A 13,207-nucleotide genomic window follows, 5' to 3' on the forward strand; every position below is an offset into this window, starting at 1 on the left:
TTATGTTTTACAACTATTGAATGTCTTCCTTTAACAATAGATAGGCTCACTTTCTTTGCACAATAGTTGTTGTGTAACTCAAACTATCAATTTGTCCACAGTTTGCCCACGAACAGTGAAAAACAAGCCTTAGGTGTTCGAAGGCATGAACATGCATTCATACACATCTACATTAACAACAGCATAACTGGAGTGTCTGAACATTTTTCCATATTTTTTCCCCTTGAATGTAAATATCAGATGAATAAATAATACAAATGCCATTACTGGACATAACATTTGATAGAATGCCCATTTTGGTATTAAGCTTTGAAAACAAATCCTTTAATAAACTAACTTTACTCAGGCTGTAATGTTATTTTTTACATTATTCTCTAATGTGTAATGAGGTTCCCTTTCACAAGTTATGCTACCAAATATGTTATGTTAAACTTTTAATTGATGTCAGATGTTTCTGGAAGATATTAGCTGCACCTCATACGATCCTGGAATCCTAAGCAAATAACCTTCAAAAGAAACATATTTTGTTTTTAAGGTATATTAATGGTATCTCTGTGTGGAATACACTTGGTATTATTTCACAATATGTGAACATCTGTTAAAATGTGTAAGATGGGCTGTGACCGAGGGACGTGATTGATAGTGAGGAATTTCAAGGTTTAAATGGTTGCATTCCCCAGCATACTGGCTCTACCCTAGGACCCTCTGTAAAACACTGTTCGTCTATTAAACTTCCTTTCCATATTATTTATTTTTAATCAGTTCAGCAAAAATGTAGGCTTCTCCATGCCTTCTAGAAAAGCTGTGGATTGACAGCATAACATCAATAACTTCAGCCCTGAATGTATAAATACTAAGGTAGAATAGGAACAATTGAAAATATTATTATATTTAAGCAGGTCACAATTATCCAGGGCAACGTATAATTGTTACAATATATCACATTATTTTGACATACAACTACCCATTTATACAGCTGAGTTCTTACTAGAGAAATGCAGGTAAAGTACCTTGATCAAGGGTACAACAGCAGTGACCCCCGCCCCGGGATTGAACCCACAACCCCCTGCTTCAGAGTCCAGGACAGGAGTCAAATCAGTAATAACAGTAAATAAATAAATAACAAATCCTAACAACTGAAAAAATGTACAAATGTAAAAATAAAGGAATAGTCTTATCAGGATTACACAAGAGCCAGTACCCATGCCGTATCACCAACAACAGCTGTTGCTTTTTCTCTTTTTCCAAATAAGACTGGCTTTACACTCTGAAACAACCAGACTGCACCAATACTCTTGTTATTGTAGGTCACTCTAGCAGGCTTAAGTCACAGACTGGTCGTCCTCGCCCGTGTCCTCTCATAAAAAGGGTCATATTTAAAACAAAGGTCTCTGGGTAGCACAAACAACCGCCTTCCTCTCCTTTCTCGGGATGTTTCCTCTTTACCAGTGCGCTGCCATTGTCAGACAAATGCCCCTCTGCTGAGAAAACATGAAAAATGTTCTTCATCCTCTCCTACACATAGTTAAATTGATATAAGCACTCTCTTCCACTCACGTCATATTTTTCATGGAGTTTTTTAATACCACTGATTTGAATAATCTATATACTAACCCATGCCTTTCTAATATATATTTTTTATGACATGATTGGATAATAAGAAATACAGACAAAGCATTGCATTACAAAGTGATTGTTTATTGACATTCGTCTACAGTGATATGATTAAATAGAAAGCGCAGCCTGAGAATTAAGTGACCTGTTATTAAAAACAAAGCAAATCAGCCATTTATTGAGCACATCCTTGACACGAGTCTTTTGGGACAAAAAAGTAAAAAATAACTAAAATAGATGAACATGTGCAGGTCAGTATGAAAGCTGCAGAATGACAAGTAGACTAATCCCTTCAAGATCAGCTTTCTAAAAGGTACGGGTGAATGGTTACAGTAACAATGAATTCCAACACTCAGACTATTCAGTCCAGTTCCTCACATTCCTTTTGAAGACGGTACACTTTAAAGACATGGTTTGCATACCATTAAAAAAAAGGCAGGGTGGGGGGGGGTGACAACTTTATAAACTTGTGGTCAAGTTTTCACATTTTTAGACAACTGTAATAAAAATACTTGGACAATTCATTATGTAATGGTCTTTAGGACATTGATTAGACATCAACAAAATATTATTATTTACACAAGTGGGCTTTTATTCAGAGATACGTAATGTATATAAATAAATATTAAACGGATATTAAAACAATTTAAACAAACACACCAATAAATAAATACACCAATAAATAAATAAATAAATATATAAATAATGGCATTACAGCCAATAATTCTACTGAATAAAATATGTCATTTGATTGGTCCTTTTGACGCATTAATTACCAGGGGACAGTTTTGTGAAAGTTCTGAACTTCAATGAATCTCTAATCTCATAACCAGCTTCAATGTAGTTTCAGTCATTCAATTCAGATTTTTTCCCCCTTAGTACTCCATTCACACATCGACAGATTTATTTTCCAAACATAACTACTTTCGCTTAGATCAAAACACACAATTGCACTTAATTAATTTTATATCTGCATTCCCTTCAAAACAACTACACATGTCCAACCGAATGAATCGTTCATCACATTTACCCTGAAGACGCTGAAGACCAGAACTGTTCACAGTCTCGCTCTCGATTGTGGTTACCTAACAATTCTTTCCCTTCAATAGATAGTTTATCTAACGTTTTATTTTAGTAATGACACATTTTCAAGGTTCATAAAAAAAAAAAAAATCATCATCATAGGGAATAATCATAATATATTCCAGGTGACTGAACCGAGTTAAGACAGGGACTGCCAAAACAAACATAAATATTGGTATCTTATGTCCGTACTCAATCCATATTATATTAAAGGTGTCCAAACTTTAGTCTGTGACTGATTGTGTGATATAGTGATATATCATGAAAGCCAACAAACACACTTCTACTCAGAATTAAACTGTTCTGTTTCAATATTGTGTTGTATTAAATTGTATTGTATTCAATATAAGTGAACAGTGTTTTATGTCTGTAACACAAATATTCATCAAAACAAAAACAAACAGCACCTACGTGGGGCCAACTACGTGTTTAAAACAATCAAATGACTGGATTTGCTAAATGACACCCTTCTATTAAACAGCAACATGACACATTCAGCACGGTTTTGTGATCTACACAGGCCCTTCACATCTCTTCCTTTTCACTTACATAATACAGGTAATGTACAAAATACTAACTCCAATGACGATATCCTGAACACAGTACAGTTTCAACCTTGGGCCCGGAGACTGGCTGGCCACAATTAGAATCTGGCACCAACACACAAAATGCAGATGATTTACAACAGAAAGAAACACAAATAAATAACCAATACATCTGAGTAACATACATAAATAAACAAACAAACCCAATGAGGGGAATGAGAGTGTGGTTAGAGAATAAAAATGCAGCCCAATACATACTATGTACAACAGCAAGAATGGCATGTATCCATACTTTAAATACGGTGCGGGCACTCTGGGTATTTTTGTTTTTATTATTTTCTTTTCCAAATCTTAGGAGGTCACAGGGTAGTGCATCTCCAACATGACTCCTACACATCCTCTCTCTGAGGTCACACCACTCTATACCATAGGCCAGGTCTGCATTGTAGAGAAGGACTGCAGTATATTCATCTCCTGAAAACCCTCAACTTCACTTTTCACAGTTTTCCGACTGTTTATTCTCATCATTAGTAATTTACAATTTTTTTTCTTGAATTAACTCCTGATCTAGAGTAATCTCAGACTTAATCCTATGATATGGGTGAAAAAGGCTGTTTCCTCAGAGAAAGAAAAACAAGGAATTCTGATATCACTCAAAAGCTTTTCTAGACTAAATATAAGACTCAAGTTTTACTAGAGATCAAAACTGGAGGTGTCAGACAGATTATGTTAGTATAGAGCTCAACCCTTGGAAAAATAATCAGACTCTGATAACACCACTGACTTTTTATGTTTGTGTGTGATCCTTTCAATACAAAAATCACACATTTTTGTTGCCTCCCCTGTTGGTACTCAAGAGGTTTCAGGCCAGAAGACCCTTGTGTAACCTCAATTGCTTCCTTAGATTAATGCTCTTCTGGGCCTAATCTATCAACATATGGTGATGTTCCTGTGAAGCTGTCTCTCTTCTGCACCCCCACTACTCTGTTGTTTTTTACACTATAGGTTTGGCGCTTTACTTTTCCTTTTCAGCCACACACTCTCATATATAACCTGACCTCTGCTTTCAAAAGTCAAAAGGCTGCGTCACTCCACTTAAACCCAAACCCTGCCCACAATATGCACCACGAAACTTGTTGGCTAATAAGTGTCATCATCTGTGAGTAAACTAGCACACTGGTTTGAATTTGACAATACATTTTGATCCGTAGCAAAAGTTGAGCAGGAATAACTTTTGCTTGAGAATCATGCATAGCTTTTATTCTCCAGGTGAGGTGGTTAGTCTTTCGATTGATACAAAGCGTTCGTATCGGTGACCAGCCTACACATACTCTGCAGCAATTTCAGTGCAACGTAAAGGCAGCCCTTCGAAAAGGATGGTTACGGTTTTACATTTCTCTAAGATCTGACCTTCACATGGACTCAATGATGAGAGATTTCCAAAAATGAGGTTGTCTTTTCCTCAAAGAAGCCTGAAACGAATGAACAACTCCAACTCAACATACCTCTATGAATGTGTGAGGAATTTAAAAAAAAGGTCTTAAGTAACACAATTAGTCTTCCTAGCCTTCCATTAAACACTGTGTATTTGAAGGAAACAAACATCAATCATGCTTTAAAATGAGAGCCATTCCCCAGAAGGACACTGACATGATGTATTGCATTAAGCACAAGGATATCTTCTTAGGTCTTGTGAGATGGACGCTGGCCGGCTTCACTTCCACTACATATATTAATCAAAGTCATTGAGTAAAGCCATTGTTAAAATGTAAAAAAAAAAAAAAAAAAAAACATTTCGAAACAAAAACATAAGCAAAACAAAACTTTTTTTAGTTTTTTGTTGTTTTCTTAGCAAAAGACTTCTGTACAAAGAAATTACACAAAAAAGAACGTTCCTTTCTTGTTTGTTTGTTTGTTTGGTTTGTAGTCACAAAACATTCTTCCTCCGTCTGTGTCAGCTGTGGCACAGATTCTGGTGTTGTCCCGAAATGTACCTGAAATGGATGCTGACGTGTCTCTCTTCGTGCTCCTCCTGCTCAAGTGGCGAGGCCAGGCGAGGTGTAGATCAAAGTGTGTTATGATACAGAACCGCTGACCCGTAGCTCGACGGATGAGAGTGTTGGTGGGCCTGTGGGTGACGTCTAGGTGTAGAGTAGGCTGGAGTCAGGTATTTGCTATTGCATACATCTTGGTTTGTGCAAGCCCCTTGAAAAGGTACATTACATCAGGTGAGTTAGACATGCAGAGGTTATTTTCAGTCCTGATATACATATTTAAAAAAGAAACACACACACACACAAAAATAAAACCCAACAACAATGGTACGGTCTCTTGAAAATCAAAATAGTATGAAAAAAAAACCCGATCTGTTATTTCCAACGATGGGAACATTTTGAAGTCTCTGTTCTTCACTCTAGCCCAAAGGTGCTGGTTTCCTCCACCGCAATCAACAACTTCTCATAGAGCATTGTGTAGGAGGGGTAAGGGGGGAGATCAAGGCGGTTGAAACACGTGTGAGCCCTGGAAAAGACAGGATAATGAAAGTGGGTTACTTTTTCATAAACTGATGCTTGGGCTATGGCTATGACAACCAGACTTATACCAGATCTGGAAATTGGGTTTATTAACGAAGGGGCAGCAAAGTACAGAAAATAATAAAAATGCAAAAACAAGCAGAGAAAAGGAATAGAACATGGGTTTCTCCCTCAGTGCAGTGTGTCGAAAGAGAGAAAGATGCAGAGGATTAAATGAACATGACACCTATATTTCATCTGCTTCCATTGATGAACCACAGATGTGGTCAATTTAACATGCTAAAAAGACCCTAATCTGAATCAGACTGCCACAGCCTTACATCCCAGTGGGAAGTCGCCCGAGGGTGGCTCCAGGGTGACATAAATCACAGTTCACCAAGGCACATTTTCAACTTCGCCCTGCTGTACGAACGCCGCAGTGGGATTTCACCCCCGGGTTTGACATGATCCCTTTCCACTACATATTACCATCCCACTGCGAGCTCATAACAGCAGCAGTTGTTTGTCCTCCTGTACGCATCCCTATTAATTCAAATCACAGCTCTACCACCATGCAGTGACCTCCACCGATGCACCTGTCCTTAGTCCTTTCATGCACTGTGAAACCGTCATATTCCAAGGTTGAGAAGATCATGATCAGATGAGTTTGTATGTGCGGAGGTATGATAAGAGGCTGACGTTGATTACCAGGGATGAATACAGTCTTTGAAATGATTTGCATCTGCATCTGAACCCAGGTTCACCTGGATATATGAGATGTTATATATGATATGTTCAAGATATGTTCCTACTCTAGTAGATCCAAAGTCAGCCTGGATGTCACAGGATAAATTCATCATCTGCAAATGTGACTACCCTCGTTACTGCTTTGAAAACACTCCAGAGTTGATATGGGTGAACACAGCTCAAATCAGGGAAACCAACCTCCACCATATATATATTTTTGTTGTGGGTCATCACTACCAGACAACTTTATACAAATGAATACTTTGAGATTAGCACTGACTGATACTCGTGTACGAAGAACTATAAAAAATGAATTCTCAGTGTTCTTCTGTTCAGAACATCAGTACTACTTTACAGGGATCCAAGAGCAAAATCAGTAATTGCTCTTGCGCTCAAGAGAAATACAGCTGCTTTGAATATTGCTCCTTGAATATCTTAAATTTCTTCAAATCCATACCTTCAAACGGATGACTCAAACATAATGGAAAAGGAAAAGGCTTTTGTTTGAAATGATTGAATTTGTTTCTGTATATTTCCCAGAATTTAGTTACTCATTTCAGATTGATATTCTAAATAATTTGAATGTTAGTTAAATAACCCAGAATAACTAAGAAACACATTTTAGAAGAAATCTGTCAAATCATTGACATAAACCCATATATTTGTCTATTTCGATCAGAGATGCACCATTTATTATGAGTTTAATACTTTCTTTTAATGACTAAAATCAATCTAACACAAAGCTTGAATTATAACCCAATCTTCTTTCCCTGTGCACCTTCGAACACAAAAACAATAGTAGTAAAGTAGTAAGGAATACCTGCATGAGTACCTACAGCAACACAACTTGTCATTGCTTCCCCGGCTATACTTGTCAACCAACTTGGCAGCGATTAATTCCTAGCCAACCATGTAAACATCATCTGTCATGCCATGGCACAGACTGGTCTGTATGGCTTCTAACAGCGTGGCGGCAGTGTGGAGTAGTGGTTAGGGATCTGGACTGTGTGAGTTGAGGGTTATGGGTTCAGGTGGGGGCACTGCTGTTGTATCCTTGAGCAAGGACCTTTACCTAGATTGCTCCAGTATTTGCCCAGCTGTATAAATGGGTTCAAATGTAAAAAGAATGTGATATGTTGTAAGAATTGTAAGTCTGCTAAGAAATCGGGTAATAATAATTATCACATACACATTTGATGGCTGACAAATGCCCATGGTTTCCATACTAGTGAAAACATCAACGTTGATCTGCTGTGACTTTATCTTAAAAACAGGCCAAAGTTAATTACAGTCATACATGATAGTTAGGACAGTATATAAGAATGGGGATACTTACAGAATAAGTGCTTTGATGTGTAATACAAATGGACCTGTAAACATATAAACCCTGATGTTCAAAGGAGTCTGGTTTGTGTAACTGAAAAACTGCATGGATGTCATTCCAAGACACAGAAAGCAGAATGCATTTTATATATACTGTTTGAAAGGAGTTAATTAAGTTGTTCCTTTTAAAAATTTCCCTGACAGTGCAAAACAGTGCAAAAACAACTGATTTTTAGTTACATCATATATTGACTGTAGTGTAAGAACCCAGCAGGAACTGAGAAAGTGCAGAGGAAAGAAAAGATTAAAAACAACGCAAGCAATTCGCTCTCTGACAATTCGGAACGAGTCAGGAGTTTAATTTCAATTATGCTGCTCTACAATATGGAGAAAGCAAAACTGGTAGGTCAGCTGAAATCAATGCTAGGCTGTTGGCCGAAGAAAAGATAGGAGTTTAATGACAGCTTTGTATGCCCAACCCACCTCTTTGGCAGACTTGAGCAGAAAACAACACATGGAGGTAATTAAGCCTGCAACATTCCTGCTGAGGCCTGGGATAAGCCCTGAACTCTGTAACACCCATCAATGAGAATACAAATGTGAGTTATATCTGAAAGCCCCCCCGGCTAACAGGTAAAGCCTAAGCAAAAATAATTTCACGCCTTTCAGTTACATGGGACAAAAAGGCAAAGGGATTATGGAGGCCATGAAAGAAAATACATCAAACTTTTTTAAAAGAGTATTTCAGGACGTGTTTTCATTGAACAATGTCTTAAAATAACTTTTTTTTAAACCAAGGCCATTCAAATGTTGGGGAGTTGAGACTACAAGCAAAAACACACAGAGAGTCTCACACCTGGTACCCTTTCAGAGCTTGGCTTACATTCTTTTGAAAATGGTGCAAATGTTACGATTTCTATGTTACACATTTTTTCGTTATTTCCATTTTTAGCGTGGCATAATCTCAAGATGACAAGTCAGAATCAAGAGCTCCCAAACCCATTTTCTCAGGATCTTGAAATTTCGAGATCCTGAGAAAAGTCATGTCGTAATTTCGTAGTTTTGAGCTTGTTTTACATAATGATATCACAGACGTCATTTGTCCTTGTGTAACATAATAGTGATTTTTATCTTATGCATTCTCGTACATTTAGTTTTATCAGTTGGAAACACATGATGCATCATTCCGAATATACATTTTCCTTCATGTGTTTGAAAATGTTTAGTGTTCTCAAAACTGTTTACACAGAAACCACATCATCACATAACTGAGCTCCAGGCCTAGTTTTGTGGTCAGGAGATCTTTAATTGGCCACTTTGCAAACTATATATTAGAGGCTACAATGAATTTTTGTTTTATTTTAGTACAGCCAAGTCCTCATCTTTGTTCCATAACATTGTTCTTTGATTAAAGAAAAAAAATCCGAAGTCTGTTTGATAAGGTACCTTTGTTTATAAGTGTAATTTAAGTCATTGATGCTGCACTGGAGCATTAAACATTATGTGCTTTGGCATGTTGGATCATTATAATTGGCCTTTTTCGCACTTCAGAGCATCTTAGTGCCATTCCTGGAGCGGGGAAGATGCAGTTCTTTGACAGAGACTGCCTCCCGCATTGTGGTTTTATGGTGTGAATACTTCCTGCAAGATATTTTATGATGCATTGATTTTACGATGAAAGGAACGATTAAGGGAAATAATGTGTTTAAGTCTGGGATAATATTGTGGCCGGCAGCACTATATATCATGTACAGCAATGTCTTGACTTCCCACACACAATTTGTTGTCCTCCCTTATTTTTCCATCAAGTTGGGGACAGGTATTGAAACTGGCAGTAAGCAGGGTTGGCTTTTTACTGCAACCTGAATGCCTACCTCTCCCATTAGCACCTATCTAGGACTTACCTGTATAATGTCTGCACTTGTTGGCTCATTGTACCAGGATGTCTGCTTATTGTATTTTCTACTGATTGTTTTATTGCACTTTGTAATGCTTTGAAATGTTTCTTACATAAACTAGAAGTCACCCTGGATAAAAAATTACATAAACAATCAAAAAACTATTATACATGTTTTAAAACCCCTAGCTGTAATGAAAGTACGCTGGGAAGCCACCTACCGTGGAAGAGAGGTGATTTTGCCCCACTTCTCGATGCAGAATCTCCGGAGACCGTTACTTCCCCGGAGGGCGGCGAAACCCTCGTACGGTACGCTGGAGGTGCCAGTCACGAACTGCAGCAGACGCAGTCTCTGTTCGTTGTTGAAGCGCTCCACCGCAACCCAGAACCACCGGATCACAATGTGCCCATCGTGGTAGCCTGAAACAGCAGCTCAGCGTCACTCGGCAGCCCACGGCAACAGTGTACAATCTTAATAAGGACATTACAGTACCACTGCACTGTAAGTTACACCAGCAGATGTAATACAATTCATCAGGGCTTTGTGTGAGTGAATAAGCTATAAGTAATTTTTAGAGAGAGGAAACCCCCTTTTTTTCCCATTATTCATGAATATTAAATAAATATATTTGATAACAATGACACTTTCTTAACCGGCAATGTTTATTAACATCTAAGTTAATTAAACTGGAATGTCTTACATATTGATTAATTCATGATATTATTTAATAGACATTATTTGAAGTTGAAAGCAAATTTGAAGTTGAAGTTATTTGAAATTAAGTTATTTGTTATCTGTTTAATCCCTGGGTGTCAATTTGTTGAATGACACACCGATGAAGGCTTGTGGGCTGAAACATGATGGTGGTTTCACACCCCAGTACTGAAATGTTTTAGAACTGCTGAAATATTTATGCATGTACTTATTTTCTGACTGAATTTTTTAAGCTTATCTTCTTGGAAATTGAAAAATTACGGACATAAATACTTTATACAGCAATGTGCACAATGCCTTTGAAGATGCTGGGATTAAGTTTATTGTATGAAACAATCAAGATGACAATAGGATCCTTCTTCACTGCAGAATAATGGATTTGCCAACTGCCATTCTACACTGCTTCAAGGCTGTAACTAGTAATTCCCCTTTATCCTGGAAACAAATCGATGCTGCCAGAATTAACTACAGGTGTAATGTGTTCTCTACAGATAGGAGTCTGATCCTCCGTAACAAAAAGCTAATACCTATCACTCCTGTCTTGGAGACCAATCAGTCAGTGCAGCTGCCTAGACTGATACCTCAGAAACACAGGAGTGAGAGGATCACGATTGAGAAACAGGAGTTTCCTGAGGTCTGCTGCAAATAATTCAGTTGAGCAGCTTTAAACCGTTGACAGTTTCCATTCCCTGGGGAATCAGGGCTGCTGTGACCTGGCTATATTGATCTGGATGCTTATCAGGTTGCTGTTGAAGGGAGAGTGAAAAAGACCTCGCTGAGCCCATGAGGATGTTACAGTGACATCACTCCCTCAGACGTGGACCACTGGCACCCCAGGCCACTGCACAACTTGACTCCCTTAACTTATTACTCTTACTACAGATTTGTAACTGCAAACGACACTTTTGACCGTATTATTTTTAATTTACTTAGGAGACGCCCTTAACCAGGACAAGTTACAGTTGAAACAAAATACACACGTTTCACGATTAATCGCACAGTAACAGCATCTACAATATAGCAGGATTAATTTAACTAAAGTGTGCACGTTTCAGTCATGGTGTTTATGGACGCATTTATAAACCAGTCCTTATTATTTTAGAGGGAAACGCAGATCTGCTGTATGTATTTATTCATTCATTCATTCATTTAACTTGTAAATGGGCACATGTTAACTAAATCGTCTTCGCCTTCATGCTGATTGTCTCTGCGGGGCTGTTATACATCAGACTGCAGATATTTATTTTGTTGAGGAAAAAGGACTGAAAAGGGATTTTACTTAATTTTACTCATGCATATTTTTATGTTGAAAAAAGTTTGTATTATTATAATTGTTTTGAATGTTCTACCTCAGACTGGAATAATAATCCACTGTTTGGCAAGTGTTTGTCATGTTCTGACCATAAAGAATAGTTTAAAACCACAATTAACCATCTGGTTTCTTCAACTTTCACTCAGGAGCAAAAACTTGAAATAAATAATGATTGGACATTTATCGTGATAATTATCGATATCGACTGATATGATTTATTTTTTATCATGATAACATTTTTGGCCATATCGCCCAGCCCTAATTGTAACAGAATGTTCAGCAAATTACCGATCCACATTTTCTTTTCCAGTCTCTGATAATGACTTTGGATTAAAAATAATGAGTTATCCTACTAAATCTGTAAAATGAGAAGGGATGGAGTTGAAGCCAAAGAGCGTGCTTGGAAAGCCATGTGGAGAAAGAGGCCCAAGGCATTAGTAAAGGTAATGTGTCCAAACTGGTTGATTCTCCAGTACTTTATTATAAAAACTGGAATGCCCTTGGATGGTTCTGTATTTGCACGTTATAGACATGGGAGAGTGTTATAATATAGGACATTCTAATCCCCTTCCCCCATTTTTTGGAGGCAAATGCCAGGGTTATCCGGCTTGACAGAAGAGTAAAACAGAAGGGTTTTACCAGCACAAATGTGCTTGAGAAGAGGATTAAAGCTGTATGTAAAATAAATAACCACGCAACATGGTATGTGTGCAGCTGTGAATGATAACAAGTTGGTGTGTGACCTGTGTGTAGAAAGTATCATAATGTTTTATTTTATTTTGTGGAGGTGAATCTGTTTTCAAGATTTTTACATCATAATCTCTACTAGTTATTTAAATATTATGTACAGTTATATATCAGTTATAGATGCTGAGCACTGAGCACTAAAAAAGAACAATGCAATTATACTTGGCCGTGTCAAAACCTCTGCTGTAACCCACCCCCTCTGTATTCGGTGTTATTCCTCCAGTCGTTCAGGTCGATCTCCGCAGTTCCAGCAATTACCAGCTCCAGCTCCCTGGCATCAAACACTGACACCAGCCTTGAATCCACTACCTGCGACCAATGAAGACGGCATTTGTCAGAATGTGTCAAAGAAGATTTTTTTTTCTTTAAACTAGGCAGAAGACACAGCACACCAGCACAGACTGTGAGCTAAAGCAAGGAATGAAATCGTAGAAGAAATCATCTATTTTATTCCACAAGTGAACTCAAGTCTATACGATTATTGAATAGTATACATTTAGCAGACACCTGTCACTCTGATATTGTTCTTGATGTACATATAGTGTTGTTTTTTATGTGTATGATTTCTGAATGGGAATAGAAGTAAAAATGAGAATTGCTAGTATTGATCAGCAACTATATTGAACTTATCCAAATCATTTGAATTGGAATTTACAGTGTGCATTTGCCTTTCTTTCTGTGACTTGAGATGTCTGTAGCGGACAGATACAC

General features: G+C 37.7%; 1 protein-coding gene across 1 annotated transcript in view; it reads right to left on the reverse strand.

The window, feature by feature from the left end:
• Nucleotides 1-1,677: 1,677 nt before the first annotated feature.
• The window catches only part of hecw1b (HECT, C2 and WW domain containing E3 ubiquitin protein ligase 1b), a 131,304-nt gene continuing 119,774 nt past the window's right edge, over nucleotides 1,678-13,207 (reverse strand). The window contains exons 27-29 of the mRNA XM_066723374.1: nucleotides 12,691-12,805; nucleotides 9,944-10,142; nucleotides 1,678-5,762 (exon numbers count right to left, since the gene is read on the reverse strand). Of these exons, the coding sequence (XP_066579471.1) occupies nucleotides 5,651-5,762; nucleotides 9,944-10,142; nucleotides 12,691-12,805 (426 nt within the window). The 3' untranslated portion in view covers nucleotides 1,678-5,650. The remainder of the gene's footprint in view (nucleotides 5,763-9,943; nucleotides 10,143-12,690; nucleotides 12,806-13,207) is intronic.

The sequence above is a fragment of the Amia ocellicauda genome, chromosome 2 (assembly GCF_036373705.1).
Source record: "Amia ocellicauda isolate fAmiCal2 chromosome 2, fAmiCal2.hap1, whole genome shotgun sequence".
NCBI lineage: Eukaryota > Metazoa > Chordata > Actinopteri > Amiiformes > Amiidae > Amia > Amia ocellicauda.